General features: G+C 42.0%; 1 protein-coding gene across 1 annotated transcript; it reads left to right on the forward strand.

The window, feature by feature from the left end:
* Window positions 1–235: 235 nt before the first annotated feature.
* On the forward strand, window positions 236–11,833 carry LOC117528010 (zinc finger protein Gfi-1b-like). The gene is made up of 5 exons (XM_034190533.1): window positions 236–558; window positions 691–860; window positions 11,147–11,284; window positions 11,371–11,536; window positions 11,633–11,833. Exons 1-5 carry the CDS (start codon window positions 288–290, stop codon window positions 11,830–11,832), a joined length of 945 nt encoding a protein of 314 aa, XP_034046424.1. The 5' UTR covers window positions 236–287; the 3' UTR covers window position 11,833.
* Window positions 11,834–15,856: the final 4,023 nt, after the last annotated feature.

The following is a 15,856-nucleotide window of genomic DNA, read 5'->3' on the forward strand; positions in this document are numbered from 1 at the left end:
CGACTGTGAGTGCACTGTCTGCTCAGATGTTCGCACCACACTTGGGTTCTCCTCAGTGAAAGCCCTGAATCTTTTTGCAGGTGGCAGCCTGTGCTTGTTACACAAACCTCAAGCTTTGGCATTTTAACTGAACATGCACCAACAGGTGCGCAGCATCTGAGTCTGAAGCTGTAATTTGGAAAAATATAAGTGACAGGAGACTGTCAACTCTTCAGTGTGTGAAGCTCTACCTGTAGGAGGTATTTTTATTTTCCTCCCTGTGTATCTCTCATCACACCTTCAGGGCCATGCCGCGGTCATTCCTCGTCAAGACCAAAAGGTCCGGGTCTCATCTGCTGGGGCAATCTAAAGACAGCAGATATGTGGAGTTTGGACAAGCCTCTGAGTCCCAGACTGTCCAGCCTGTGCAGCATGAGGTGTGGAGAAACGGGAGGGAGCCTGAATATGTGGTGCAGCCTCTGTCCTGTAAGACAGGGATCAAACATGTTCCAGCTGAAGCCTGTGATCAGATGGTGGTCAGACCTCACAGTACTCTCACAGAGGACACCTGCATTTCAGGTATTACAGTATTCCACTGCAGCGATTGTGAATTGTTGCAACATTAAAATGGTCATAATGGGAGATGAAATAATTTATATTCATTCTGTGGAAGAACGTCCCCAATATTAACGCCTTGTCTCATTCTAACAGAATCCACTCTGGAGAAAGACAGTCCTCTCTTTGTCTCGCCTGTGTCTGTGGACAGCCAACAGGTGTCTCCAAGAGAAAGGGAATTAGAAAAACTGGTGTTGATCTTACTCAACCACACATCGCACATTGACCTCAAATCCCCTGTCAGCGAATGTCTCCTCTGCAAAAAGGTAGGATGTCCTCATCACTTGTTATATCACATCCCTGTGTCCCACAGAGATAAGATGCTGTGCAAAATGTAAAAAAATGCAGAATGTGATGATTTGCAATTCAATTAAAACCCATTTTAAATGATAATAACTCTCTCTCTCTCTCTCTGTCTCTCTCTCTCTCTCACACACACACACAAGTTGTCTATTTTTATTTTATATTAACACTTTTCAAGTTCAAAAAGTTGGTGATATGACACAGATGATGTGAAGCAGGTCAGACAATCATGCTACATAAGGAGCCTCATAAAAAAAAGCTGAGCAGAATTGAGATTGTTTTCTTAGCGTTGGCGTAAAACGTTGTGCTGTTTGTTTGCTGGGTAAAAAGCAAAGTGGAGCAAAGGAAAGTCCATTGTTTAGGACTCCTAGCTGTGTTTCAGTCACCGGTTTGATAAGTTGAAGATGTTCATCTCGTGAAGTTGTGGAGGTGTGTGCTGTGGCTCAGGCCTTGGTCATTATCACCCTGGTGGGTTGATCTGTGTTTTGCTTTGTTTCGGCTGTCGGTCTGCCTCGCCCCCGGACATTGCATTGTATGATGATCTCATTCTACGGGAAAAGAGGTCCAATCTGTAGTCAAATCAGTGTCAGAGGTTTCACTTGCCTACACTCTAAAAATGAACTGCTGTCTCAGAGAAAAGTGACATAATTTGCATAGACTTTTTAAAAGTTAGTTCAACTTAACCAGAGACGTCTTGTGGCATTAACTCAGATGACAGTTGAAATAACTAAACAACATTGATGCAAATTGTTACATCAAATTTTCTTTTAAACAGCAGTTCATTTTTTAGAGTGTAGGTCCACGGTGGGCACGGTGAGTGTGTTTGGTTTGTTTGTATTTACCTTGTTGCCAAAAATACACATTCCCATTATTCTTATCTTATCATGCAGACCACAGGTTAACTTCTTAATTTTTCATTCTTTAACTCTCAAGCAACCAAGCTTTTACTAATATGGCCGAGAGGGGTTATTTATGATCCCATTGACTTTATAATGGAATACGTCTATATAAACGATTGTTGTAGGGTTCTTCATATTTATTTCACTCTCTAATATATTTGTCCATCATCTTTTTCATCCTCTCTCTGGGCATCAAGAATCAGTCTCAATGCTTGTGCAGCTGTAAATCTTGCTGTTCTAAGTCTACTGGCTATGCTTCCTTGCAAAACAGTAAAATATAATGTTTAGAGTTGGCGGATTACAATAACATCTGAAGCTATAATGTCAAAAATATCATAAATTTTCCCGGGGTCATAATTGACCCTGCACAAGTTTGGATATAATTGTCGCACAGATCGGCCGATTCTTGCAAAATTCTATGAAGAAATACAAGGCAAATAGACTGACAAATTCATGGTAGGAAACTTTTTTCCCATTAGAATGAGAAAAATGGTGCAGAAAAATATATGCCCAGGGTCATAAATGACCTCACTCTGTCACTTGAGGGTTAAGGTCCTTAGTTTCTGTTGTAGTTAGGTATGGTTTGCCATCAGAACTTTAAAATTACCATCATTTGGATCTCATTCAAGGACACTCTAAGTCCCCAAGGCCTAAATTAAGAACTTGTGATGCAGAGAAGACGCGCAGATCCAAAACACATAAAGGGCATGCTGGATCATGAAAAATTCTACCAAAAACAGAAAGATCCACACCACCACAGCGCTCCCATGCAAAAAACTTTATTATCTCAGTCGTCACTTTTCAAGGGCAGTTTGCCCGAAACATCACTTTTCTATTAATAAAGCTATTTGCATGGGAATGCTGTGGTGGTGCGGATCTTTCTGTTTTTGCCTAAATTAAAAACTTGAGACCATTTACTTTAAAAAAATACCCAGTGTTTTATGACATATATGATTGGATTTGATGTAACATATTTGAATTAGTATATTGTTCAAGTTGAAATATATACTAATTCCAGTAATTTGGGATTGTTTCATAATGAATTTTAATATCTGATTTAAGATGGTGATGGTGTTGTTTCTCTGTATAAAGGATGTGGTTGTCTTGTGAACTTGTCGAGCTCCCATGCTGTAATGAGATTTATTTTGATTGGATGAATTGTATTAATAATGTGCATTTGATGCATTAGCGACACCAGCAACCATTGTCAATTGTCTTCCGGGGGCCAGAGCAGGCGACATCGAAGGACATTTGAAATTGCTGGCTAAGGCTAAGCGTAAATTTGGTAAGATTGTAATTCACGTCGGCAGTAATGACACCCGGTTACGCCAATCGGAGGTCACTAAAATTAACATTGAATCGGTGTGTAACTTTGCAAAAACAATGTCGGACTCTGTTGTTTTCTCTGGGCCCCTCCCCAATCAGACCGGGAGTGACATGTTTAGCCGCATGTTCTCCTTGAATTGCTGGCTGTCTGAGTGGTGTCCAAAAAATGAGGTGGGCTTCATTGATAATTGGCAAAGCTTCTGGGGAAAACCTGGTCTTGTTAGGAGAGATGGCATCCATCCCACTTTAGAGGGAGCAGCTCTCATTTCTAGAAATCTGGCCAATTTTTTGGGATCCTCCAAACTGTGACTGTCTAGCGTTGGGACCAGGAGGCAGAGCTGTGGTCTTATACACCTCTCTGCAGCTTCTCTCCCCCTGCCATCCCCTTATTACCCCATCCCCGTAGAGACGGTGCCTGCTCCCAGACCACCAATAACTAGCAAAAATCTATTTAAGCATAAAAATTCAAAAAGAAAAAATAATATAGCACCTTCAATTGCACCACAGACTAAAACAGTTAAATGTGGTCTATTAAACATTAGGTCTCTTTCTTCTAAGTCCCTGTTGGTAAATGATATAATAATTGATCAACGTATTGATTTATTCTGCCTAACAGAAACTTGGTTACAGCAGGATGAATATGTTAGTTTAAATGAGTCAACACCCCCGAGTCACACTAACTGTCAGAATGCTCGTAGCACGGGCCGAGGCGGAGGATTAGCAGCAATCTTCCATTCCAGCTTATTAATTAATCAAAAACCTAGACAGAGCTTTAATTCATTTGAAAGCTTGTCTCTTAGTCTTGTCCATCCAAATTGGAAGTCCCAAAAACCAGTTTTATTTGTTATTATCTATCGTCCACCTGGTCGTTACTGTGAGTTTCTCTGTGAATTTTCAGACCTTTTGTCTGACTTAGTGCTTAGCTCAGATAAGATAATTATAGTGGGCGATTTTAACATCCACACAGATGCTGAGAATGACAGCCTCAACACTGCATTTAATCTATTATTAGACTCTATCGGCTTTGCTCAAAAAGTAAATGAGTCCACCCACCACTTTAATCATATTTTAGATCTTGTTCTGACTTATGGTATGGAAATAGAAGACTTAACAGTATTCCCTGAAAACTCCCTTCTGTCTGATCATTTTTTAATAACATTTACATTTACCCTGATGGACTACCCTGCAGTGGGGAATAAGTTTCATTACACTAGAAGTCTTTCAGAAAGCGCTGTAACTAGGTTTAAGGATATGATTCCTTCTTTATGTTCTCTAATGTCATATACCAACATAGAGCAGAGTAGCTACCTAAACTCTGTAAGGGAGTTAGAGTATCTTGTCAATAGTTTTACATCCTCATTGAAGACAACTTTGGATGCTGTAGCTCCTCTGAAAAAGAGAGCTTTAAATCAGAAGTGTCTGACTCCGTGGTATAACTCACAAACTCGTAGCTTAAAGCAGATAACCCGTAAGTTGGAGAGGAAATGGCGTCTCACTAATTTAGAAGATCTTCACTTAGCCTGGAAAAAGAGTTTGTTGCTCTATAAGAAAGCCCTTCGTGAAGCTAGGACATCTTTCTACTCATCACTAATTGAAGAAAATAAGAACCCCAGGTTTCTTTTCAGCACTGTAGCCAGGCTGACAAAGAGTCAGAGCTCTATTGAGCTGAGTATTCCATTAACTTTAACTAGTAATGACTTCATGACTTTCTTTGCTAACAAAATTTTGACTATTAGAGAAAAAATTACTCATAACCATCCCAAAGATGTATCGTTATCTTTGGCTGCTTTCAGTGATGCCGGTATTTGGTTAGACTCTTTCTCTCCGATTGTTCTGTCTGAGTTATTTTCATTAGTTACTTCATCCAAACCATCAACATGCTTATTAGACCCCATTCCTGCCAGGCTGCTCAAGGAAGTCCTACCATTATTTAATGCTTCAATCTTAAATATGATCAATCTATCTTTGTTAGTTGGTTATGTACCACAGGCCTTTAAGGTGGCAGTAATTAAACCATTACTTAAAAAGCCATCACTTGACCCAGCTATCTTAGCTAATTATAGGCCAATCTCCAACCTTCCTTTTCTCTCAAAGATTCTTGAGAGGGTAGTTGTAAAACAGCTAACTGATCACCTGCAGAGGAATGGTCTATTTGAAGAGTTTCAGTCAGGTTTTAGAATTCATCATAGTACAGAAACAGCATTAGTGAAGGTTACAAATGATCTTCTTATGGCTTCGGACAGTGGACTTATCTCTGTGCTTGTTCTGTTGGACCTCAGTGCTGCTTTTGATACTGTTGACCATAAAATTTTATTACAGAGATTAGAGCATGCCATAGGTATTAAAGGCATTGCGCTGCGGTGGTTTGAATCATATTTGTCTAATAGATTACAGTTTGTTCATGTAAATGGGGAATCTTCTTCACAGACTAAAGTTAATTATGGAGTTCCACAAGGTTCTGTGCTAGGACCAATTTTATTCACTTTATACATGCTTCCCTTGGGCAGTATTATTAGACGGTATTGCTTAAATTTTCATTGTTACGCAGATGATACCCAGCTTTATCTATCCATGAAGCCAGAGGATACACACCAATTAGCTAAACTGCAGGATTGTCTTACAGACATAAAGACATGGATGACCTCTAATTTCCTGCTTTTAAACTCAGATAAAACTGAAGTTATTGTACTTGGTCCCACAAATCTTAGAAGCATGGTGTCTAACCAGATCGTTACTCTGGATGGCATTTCCCTGATCTCTAGTAATACTGTGAGAAATCTTGGAGTTATTTTTGATCAGGATATGTCATTCAAAGCGCATATTAAACAAATATGTAGGACTGCCTTTTTGCATTTACGCAATATCTCTAAAATCAGAAAGGTCTTGTCTCAGAGTGATGCTGAAAAACTAATTCATGCATTTATTTCCTCTAGGCTGGACTATTGTAATTCATTATTATCAGGTTGTCCTAAAAGTTCCCTAAAAGCCTTCAGTTGGTTCAGAATGCTGCAGCTAGAGTACTGACGGGGACTAGCAGGAGAGAGCATATCTCACCCGTGTTGGCCTCCCTTCATTGGCTTCCTGTTAATGCTAGAATAGAATTTAAAATTCTTCTTCTTACTTATAAGGTTTTGAATAATCAGGTCCCATCTTATCTTAGGGACCTCGTAGTACCATATTACCCCATTAGAGCGCTTCGCTCTCAGACTGCGGGCTTACTTGTAGTTCCTAGGGTTTGTAAGAGTAGAATGGGAGGCAGAGCCTTCAGCTTTCAGGCTCCTCTCCTGTGGAACCAGCTCCCAATTCAGATCAGGGAGACAGATACCCTCTCTACTTTTAAGATTAGGCTTAAAACTTTCCTTTTCGCTAAGGCTTATAGTTAGGGCTGGATCGGGTGACCCTGGACCATCCCTTGGTTATGTTGCTTTAGACGTAGACTGTGGGGGGGTTCCCATGATGCACTGTTTCTTTCTCTTTTTGCTCCGTATGCATCACTCTGCATTTAATCATTAGTGATTGATCTCTTTTTCATGGTTCTTTCCCTCAGCCCCAACCAGTCTCAGCAGAAGACTGCCCCTCCCTGAGCCTGGTTCTGCTGGAGGTTTCTTCCTGTTAAAAGGGAGTTTTTCCTTCCCACTGTGGCCAAGTGCTTGCTCATAGGGGGTCGTTTTGACTGTTGGGGTTTTTCATAATTATTGTATGGCCTTGCCTTGCAATGTGGAGCGCCTTGGGGCAACTGTTTGTTGTGATTTGGCGCTATATAAGAAAAAAGTTGATTGATTGATTGATTTGATTTAATGAGCAGCACCCGTTGTACCTAAAATGCCTCTGTCTGAGATTCTGTAAAAATGGCTGCATTTCATTCAGTCATTCGGGCTTGATAAAGGTCATGCACCAAAACATCAGATAACGCAAGATAAGACAGATTGGAGTATGCAGCTATGATGTTTCTATTTAGTTCATTTTCCTAGCCGGTTAGGGGGAACGTTCAGTCTGCGACACCTGCAGCACTACTTTGCTGTGCATTCTTTTTTTCTAATTAATTACTATATTTGTGTTTGATACAAGTGTTTTTTTGTAAGCATTTTCTGCACTTTCTGCTGATGTCTTAATTTGGAAGTGTTGTGGTCTGTCTGTCTCAGTCACCATAGATAAGGCCCTGGGGTGCTCAGCAACAATGTGAGTGAACTCAGGAACACTTCAGTTAATGCACTGTACAAATATGGCTGCAGCAGTTCTATTCAACCATTCGTCTCATTCATTTTCTGCCATTTATCCGTGGCCGGCTCATGGTGGCAACAGACCAAGCAGCTCATCCTGCACTTCCCTATCCTCAGCCAAGTCCTCTTACTCTTCTTGGGGGATCCCAAAGCCATCTGGAAAATATAATCTGCCCAGGGTGTCTTGGGTCTTCCCCATGGTATTCTCCCAGTTGGACTTGCCTAGAAGACCTCCCTAGGGAGATGACCAGGGGGCATCCTCATCCAAACCACCTCTGCTGGGTACTTTTGATGTGAAGGAGCAGGTGCTCTACTTTGAGTCCTTACGATATATTCAAGATTCTCACTCTGTCCCTGACTGTAAGCCCAGATACCTGACAGACGAACATCACTCCCACCACTTGTATCTGCAAATTTGTTCCCTCTGTCATTATCAAGAGCTCATGACCATGAGGGCTGGTTAGGTTAGGATAGAATAGGATAGGATAGGACAGTATAGGAGCATAAATCTAATGGTATATCAAGAGTCTCGCCTTCTGGCTCAGCTTTTTCTTCACCACAACAGTCCAGTACAGTGTCCTTAAAACATCAGTTAGGCTCAATCTATCTGTCAAGCTCATGCTCCAACTTACCCACACGTGTGAACAAGACCCCGAGATACTTAAATTCCTCGTTTTGGGACAATAACTCTCCCCTGCCCAAGAGGGGACAGTCCACCCTTTTCTGACAGAGGACCGCGGAGGTGCTGACCCTTATTCAAGTTGCTTCACACTTGGCCTCAAACCTGCCTAGTATACAATGGGGGTCAATGTCTGATGAAGCCAACAGAACCACATCATCCGCAAAAAAGCAGAGATGCAATAGGAGGTCACCAGACTGGACACCCTCCAATCCCTGACTGCACCTTTAAATCCTGTCCATGAAAATCAAGAACAGGATTAGTGACAAGGGGCAGCCTCAGGGCCCCTTCACACATAGTGTGAAGTTGGTTGATTTGCGTACAACTCCAGGGTGACACACATGGTAGAGTCGTATGAGCGCACTACGAAACATTGCGCCGACAGGCATGTGATGGTGTGTTTCGAGCAGGAACAGCGCGAGGTGCAGCACAACATGGTGCTTATGTGGAATAAAAAAAACAAAAAACAGCCGGCACCTGTGGAACCACATCGTGCTGCTTATGTGGAATAAAAAAAAGAAAAAAAAACAGCTGGTATCTGTGGGACCACATCGCGCCGCATATGTGGAATAATAATAAAATAAAAAATAAAAAAAAACAGCTGGTACCTGTGGGACCACATCATGCCGCTTATGTGGAATAAAAGTAAATAAATAAATACAGCTGGTACCTGCGGGACCACATCACGCCAGTTATGTAGAATAAACAAAACTAAACAAAAAAAACAGCTGGTACCTGTGGGACCACATTGCGCCGCTTATGTGGAATAAAAAAAACTGCTGATACCTGTGGGACCGCATCATGCCGCCTATGTGGAATTAAAAAAACAACAACAACAAAAAAAACAGCTGGTACCTGTGGGATTGGGACCACATTGCGCCACTTATGTGGAATAAAAAAAAAGAGAGGAAAAAACATACCACCCATGGGACGCAAACCCGCACCTTCCAAAAACTTTGATTACCAGTCAGTAAGTTTACCACTGAGCTACAGACCTGTCCTTTGAAAGCTGCGGGAACCTGCCTCATATCAGGAAGGACATGGAAGTATTACAAAAAAAAATTAAAATCCCACACCATATAAAAACATGGCATTTATTAAGCGAGCAATACAAATATGATCCGTCTGTTTCTCTGGTGCTGACCCATGGTTACTGACATACAGTCATGAAATGACATGAATGAGAAGCAGCGTGCTCTGATGTCCACATCTACTGATCTTGTGCATCCAGTCGCCCCGCGCGCGTGTGTTCTGCCTGACACGCGTGTCTTTTGGACGGCGCGCCGCAGCAGTGACACCACGTCATGTGGAACAGAGCTCTCGTGGATGATGTTACGGTCAGATCGCCCGCGGCGTGTTCTGATCTGATGGTGTGTTTCAACTTGGTGGCCTGTCAATGTTCACTCCGTGCAAGTCCTTGCTCGCTATGCTTGTTGCCACGGCAATATATGTTTTTAATTTATGTCCACGTAAGTACAGCAATCAGACACACGTGCCTCACAGTGGACAGTTGTTAGTTCATGTCTGTCCAAACACAGTAGGTGTTGTCCAGCTGGAATGTCCAGATCCAAAGATTCTCACAGCTGCTTCTATCGGAAGGCATGCCTCCTGTGAGTGGAGCGCACACACCCACGTGTCAGTGTGTGATTGCAAAGTCACACTCGTGGGGCACTTAGACAAATTTCACAGAAGTACAACGATTGTCTGCAGTCTGCTGTCATGTGAAGTGTGTGACTGGCCACACATTTTCTAAGAGCCATGCAAGTGGTGTTAGATGTTCGTGTGTGTCACCTGGAATTTGGCCGGCACCTGCCTCGAGAGGGCGTGATGGGTTCACACAGTACAGAGAGAGATGGTACTAGATCTGCCCAAGTCTTCCATTCCTGCCTCCTATAAGCAGGGCATGTGAGTAGGGTTGAGGAGATCCTCACAGTGTTCTTTCCAATGCCTGATGATATCTCCAGTCCAATTAAGCAGCTCTCCACCCATGCTGAAAACAATCTGGGGTAAGAACTGCCTTTCCTGAATCGTCTCATGAATTGCCAGAACTGCTTTAAAGCCAACCGAAATTCATTCTACATGGCCTGTCCGAATCCCTCTCACACCAGAGTTTTTGCTTCAACCACCACTGAGGCTGCAATCCTTCTGGCCTGCCAGTACCCATCTGCTGATTCTGGAGTCCTTTGTGCCAACAAGACATGAAAGCCTTCCTTCTTCAGCCTGGTGACTTCCCTCACCAGAGGTGTCCACCAGCAGGTTCTTGGGATGCCACCAAAAGTAAAAGCGAAATAATGTAATATAAATTCTAATTTAATATTTTGGTGAAACATCAAAGTGACTGATATTTTTCATCTGAATGTGAAAAAGGTGAAAAGAAGTGCACAGTTGATGACAGTGCAATATATCTCTCTTCCACGTGAATGTATTTTCTAAAACTTCCACTATGTGTCATTTTTCATGCATGGGTGATTCTTAGACTACGGGCACTTATTATGTCCTTTGATCATATTGTATGAAAAACAGAAAAAAGGGGAAATTTCACACTTTTATAGTTATCTTTACAATGAAAGTGTGTTAAGAATTTTTTTCTAGTAGTCTATGATTACTTTTTCACCTTTTTTCAGCATCATTATATGCAAATATTGCCGTTTTGTGCTTGTCCCACACCCAGACTTTTGATCTTCAATGATAAAAATGAATGGTAAAGAAACGTTTTTTTTTCTAATGTTTTAAAATATCTCTGAATAAAATAGTAAAATAATCAAAACATAATTGGGGTATTCAATGTCATACAACTGTTGTGATTTTTTAAAACAAAATGTAGTTGTCCCAAACTATTGCCGTAATTTCCACCACAACACAGTTTGTATGAAAGATTGTTTGGGTAGTTTCTATGGAGATAAACAGTGACATCAGAGCACATGTATATAGCGCCAAATCACAACAAACAGTTGCCCCAAGGCGCTTTATATTGTAAGGCAATGGTGTGGTGGAAATTACATTTACAAGGCCAATAATGCCTGTAGTTAAAGAATCACCCGCATGTGCTTTACAGGAAATGTTAAAAGAAAACAAAGTCTCCCTGTGTTCAGCTTTCACTAACGGTTCCTCTCTGTCTCCTTCAGACTGTTGCAGAGGTCTTATTATCAGGAGGAGGCCCACAATCTCACATTTACAACCCCTTAACAAAACTGCCCACACCTGATGGTATCACCCACCCCTTTTATGGCTTTGGAGCCATCAGCAGCTGCACAAGACCCAAGGTGGAGCACACTACAGCAACATTTATTTCTATTTAAATCCAAATCCTGAAAAACTGATTTGTCCTGTTTGTGTTTGCGTCTTCCAGGAACGCAGTTTTGAGTGCACGGTGTGCGGAAAGATCTTCAAGCGTTCCTCCACCTTGTCCACACACCTCCTCATCCACTCGGACACGCGGCCGTACCCCTGCCCCTACTGCGGCAAAAGGTTCCACCAGAAATCAGATATGAAGAAACACACCTTTGTACACACAGGTGAGAGCCAGACGTTAACACAGACTGGACTACAAAGCATGCTTCCGTTTGGACTTCCGTTAAGTGCACCATGTCTACACTGATTTGTTCCCGCAGGTGAGAAGCCTCACGTGTGCAAAATGTGCGGTAAAGCATTCACCCAGAGCTCCAACCTGCTCACTCACAGCAGAAAGCACAGCGGCTTTAGGCCCTTCAGCTGCCCCCGGTGTCAGCACAGCTTCCAGCGCAGGATCGACCTGCAGCGCCACCAGACTCAGTGTAACTATGAGCTGGTGACAAACGTCCTAAACCTCTAAATATGTGCCATTAAAGTGTGTGCTGAAGCATGTGCATGGATACACATCAGTAAATCTGTATACTAGTTTTATCAATGGTTTGTACATAGCAAAAACTGTAAAGACTTATTGTTTAAAGGCATATTATATTATATACCCTTCAGCAAAGGATATATCTCAAAAATAAAGCTTGTAGCCAAAAACACCTCATGATGATGGGAAAACATTCTTTGAAAAAAAGTAAAATAAAAGAAATGGTCTGTGTCTTGTCTCACTTTCCCTCCACCTCTCTTCCACAGACCATGTGGTAGGGGTTCACAGGAGCCCCCTTGTGTCTGAGGACATGCTTGACGGATGATTCAAGGCCTGGTCCAAGATTCGGGTCAGGTTAAGTCCACATACCAATGAATCTAGTTGGGACTGGGTTCTTGAGAATAAAATGAAATTAAGATAGAATGTTACAGTGAGGAGGAAATGTGTGGGGTTGGACAGTTCGTAGCGGGATGAAGGTCCCGGGTCCTGATTGAAAAGACGTTCCTGCTAGCTTGGCTAACGTGGAATTCCCCTTTGGCTGACCTGGTAGAGGAATGGTCTTTAGTGCAAACCATCTGGGTTCGATCTCACCGCCGTCATGGCCACAAAGGTCCTGCAGTCACAATCTGGCATCACGAACAGGATGTGGGTAGTCACAGAACATGCTTAAATGCACCTGTGACTTTGGGATGAAGTCAAAAATGGTGGGGAGATATGTAGCGGGATGAAGGTCCCGGGTCCTGATTGAAAAGACGTTCCTGCTAGCTTGGCTAATGGGGAAATTCCCCTTTGGCTGACCTGGTAGAGAAATGGTCTTTGGTGCGAACCGTCTGAGTTCGATCTCACCGCTGTCCCGGCAACAAAGGCCCTGCGGTCATAAAGTGTTGAACACATCAGTTAGTCACAGCACATTGCAGAGGTCTCTCTCTCTCTCTCTCTCAACAGTTAATACATATAGTCACTCTCATATTTGAAAGTGGGGTGCAGACTGGCACTCAATATCACCTGGCAAAGTTTGACCCGGATCTGATCCAGATTGTGGATTTTGTAGACATTTGAATTTAATATTGAAAAGCCCATTTGGTGTACATATTTCATCCATCACTCTCATTTGTGCAAACTGGCACTCTCAATGAACAGAATGAAGTCAATGAAGTTTGATCCGCATCTGATCCGTATTGCAGATTTAGAGGATATTTGATTTTGACAATGGGGGAGGTGATGGTTTAGTGGTTAAGCGTTGGGCTTGAGACCAGAGGATCCTCTTGGTTCAAATCCCACCCTGACTGGAAAATCACTAAGGACCCTTGGGCAAGGTCCTTAATCCCCTATATCCCAATCCCCTGTATGGCAGCACCTGGACATTGGGGTGAATGTGAGGCATTATTGTAAAGCACTTTGAGCGTCTGATGCAGAGGGAAACGTGCTATATAAATGCTGTCCATTTAACATTGAAAAGCCATTTTGATCTATATTTTGCATTATATTTTAGCTTACGAAAAGCCAATTCTAACAGGACTTTGATCTTGAAAATTTTTTCCAAGGTAAAAATTTGTAGAATTGGAAACTAGCATTGGTGGAGTGCGGCGCTCTAGTTTTTTGTTTTGTTTTGTCTAAAATGTGTGCATTAACACACTTGAAATTCTGTGCATCCATTCTATACATGGCCATGTCAGGGTGCAGACTGGCTCACTGGGCGTACCCACTCCATGTAGTCGTAGGCAAGGTAGCTCCTTGGATAAGTAGCTGACCTGGGCTTGAATCCCATTCATGCTACCTCTATGTGTCTTTGGACAAGACAGTTTGGGGCTGATTTACTTAAATTCCGGATAACGAACTCTAAATTGTGTAGGCAATCCAAACTTTTGCACACTGGGATTGAGACAGTTTTACAAGTGATTTACTAAAACTAACTGCGCAACTAAAAGCAGGTGGTAACATGACATAGACAGCAGTATGTAAATGAGGATTTTGCACGTTAGTAACTGGAAATACGAAATGATATTAAATCAGCCACTGCTTCCTTACAAACTCTGCCACATAAGTGAGTGTGTTCACATGCTGACAACTAAAAAACACCAACAACAACAAAAAAAAAACCAACCACAAAACGACAAACCAATTGCCTATTTAAAACATTTAACTACTTTTCTATCCATTATATTTAAGTCAAGTGATGAATAATTATGCTGCATTCTGTCAGTGGAACACACACAGACAGCTGTGTGCACAGAACTGTTCTCTGTGCTTTCCAAAGTTGTTTGAACTTAAGTTAGTAAGTTAGCTTACTAACTTAAGTTCAAACAACTTAATTCATTCAGGTGTTATGAATTGAAACAACTTTTTAAGTTGGTTCTTTTTCAGTGGATTGGAACTTTGAATAAATGGCAAATGGACTGCATTTATATAGCGCTTTTCCATCTGTATCAGATGCTCAAAGGTGAGGTAAGTCAACAGCTACAACAAATATCCTTCAAAGGCACACACTATCAGCAACACATTCAGGTCTGAATTTAAGCTTTATGTAAATGAGCAGCTTCTCACAACAGGTGGAGGATCATCAGTCCGTACGCCACGGCAGTGAGAAGCGAGCTGCACAATTCTCATCAATGTTCAAATATACTGCGTAACAAAATACCAAATTACTGTTAACACTTATTCAGACAATCATCACCTCTGATGTGTGCTGACAGCATGTGTCCCTCACCCGTCCTCCTTCACAGGCACGATGTGTCAAACCCAGGCGCGGTCCTCAGCGTCTCACAAACGAACGTCACAAGGTCGAGTTCCCAGCAATTCTGCTTGAACCACTCATGGCTTAAATGCAGAACGCCATCTCATTATCTGCTTCAGCTGAAAGTCTTTAAGTTTACACGTGAGCATCATCCACAGGTGCAGCTAATAATGCTGATGAGGGTGAAGGACTCTTCTGCCAGCACCATCTCCACAGACAAAAAACCAGTTTGCATACCACCTGGAGAGCAAAGAAAAGAAAACAACACCAAAATGTCCAGCCAAACTCCCCAACACACAACAGTACCCCCCATCAACGGGAAGCCTCCCGGCGACCGAACAGACCAGGCCCGAGAACAGCACCTCCCTCCGGGGTTCTCGTCAGGAAGCAGACGGCGTAACGTTCCCAAGGTCCACCGCAGACAGCAGGACAGGGCACCGCGGCTGGAAGGCCGGCTGGCATCAACAAAAAACCCCAAAAAGTCCCATATACAACCCAACATACAAGAAAAAAACACAAAACCCACCCAAACCCTCCCCAGGGGACCGTCCCATCCAACCCCGGGAAGAAAAGATAAACACCCAAATCCAAAAACCCAACATAGCCCCAACAACACAATACCAACATAAATTCACAAAGAAAAATAACAAACAACCCCCCCAGAACGACTTGCAGAGCCCAACACCTTTACCGCCAGTTCCAGGAGTAACAGCCAAAGCCGGAATCCCACAGAGGTCCCCAGGTAGCATGTATTTAAAGGGTATCATCTATATTCTAGTATCTGTTGATGAGATTATCATCTCTGAGTTATCATATTGTCAGGAAAAGCACATACAAGAGAAGAGCATATAACAAAAATTAGCTTCTGATTTACTTTAGACATTCAGTAGAACATGTTTAGATGGGCCTGGTTTGAGTTAAGGGGCTTAAAATGATTGGTTGAGATCTCACCCAAGACACATTTCATAACATCATCAACATGTTCAAAAATTATTCTTAAATTTTAAATCTTATTTTTTTTATTTTGCCTATTTTGAAATCGTTCAACTCTTCTACAGTACTGGGTGCACTCAAAAAATGGTTCATTGGATGAACTAAATTCAATTATGTGCAGGATTTTCATCTAGTTTCACTAAGTGTAAAAATATATACAGATGAGGACAAAATTATTAGCCTCCTTATGAAATTCAACATTTTCTTCAAAATTTTCCCAAGCGCTTCATTAATAGAGCAAGGAATTTTCAACACACCATTTCTAAACATCCTAATTTTATTTCA

The sequence above is a fragment of the Thalassophryne amazonica genome, chromosome 16, assembly GCF_902500255.1.
Source record: "Thalassophryne amazonica chromosome 16, fThaAma1.1, whole genome shotgun sequence".
In the NCBI taxonomy this organism is placed as follows: Eukaryota; Metazoa; Chordata; class Actinopteri; order Batrachoidiformes; family Batrachoididae; genus Thalassophryne; species Thalassophryne amazonica.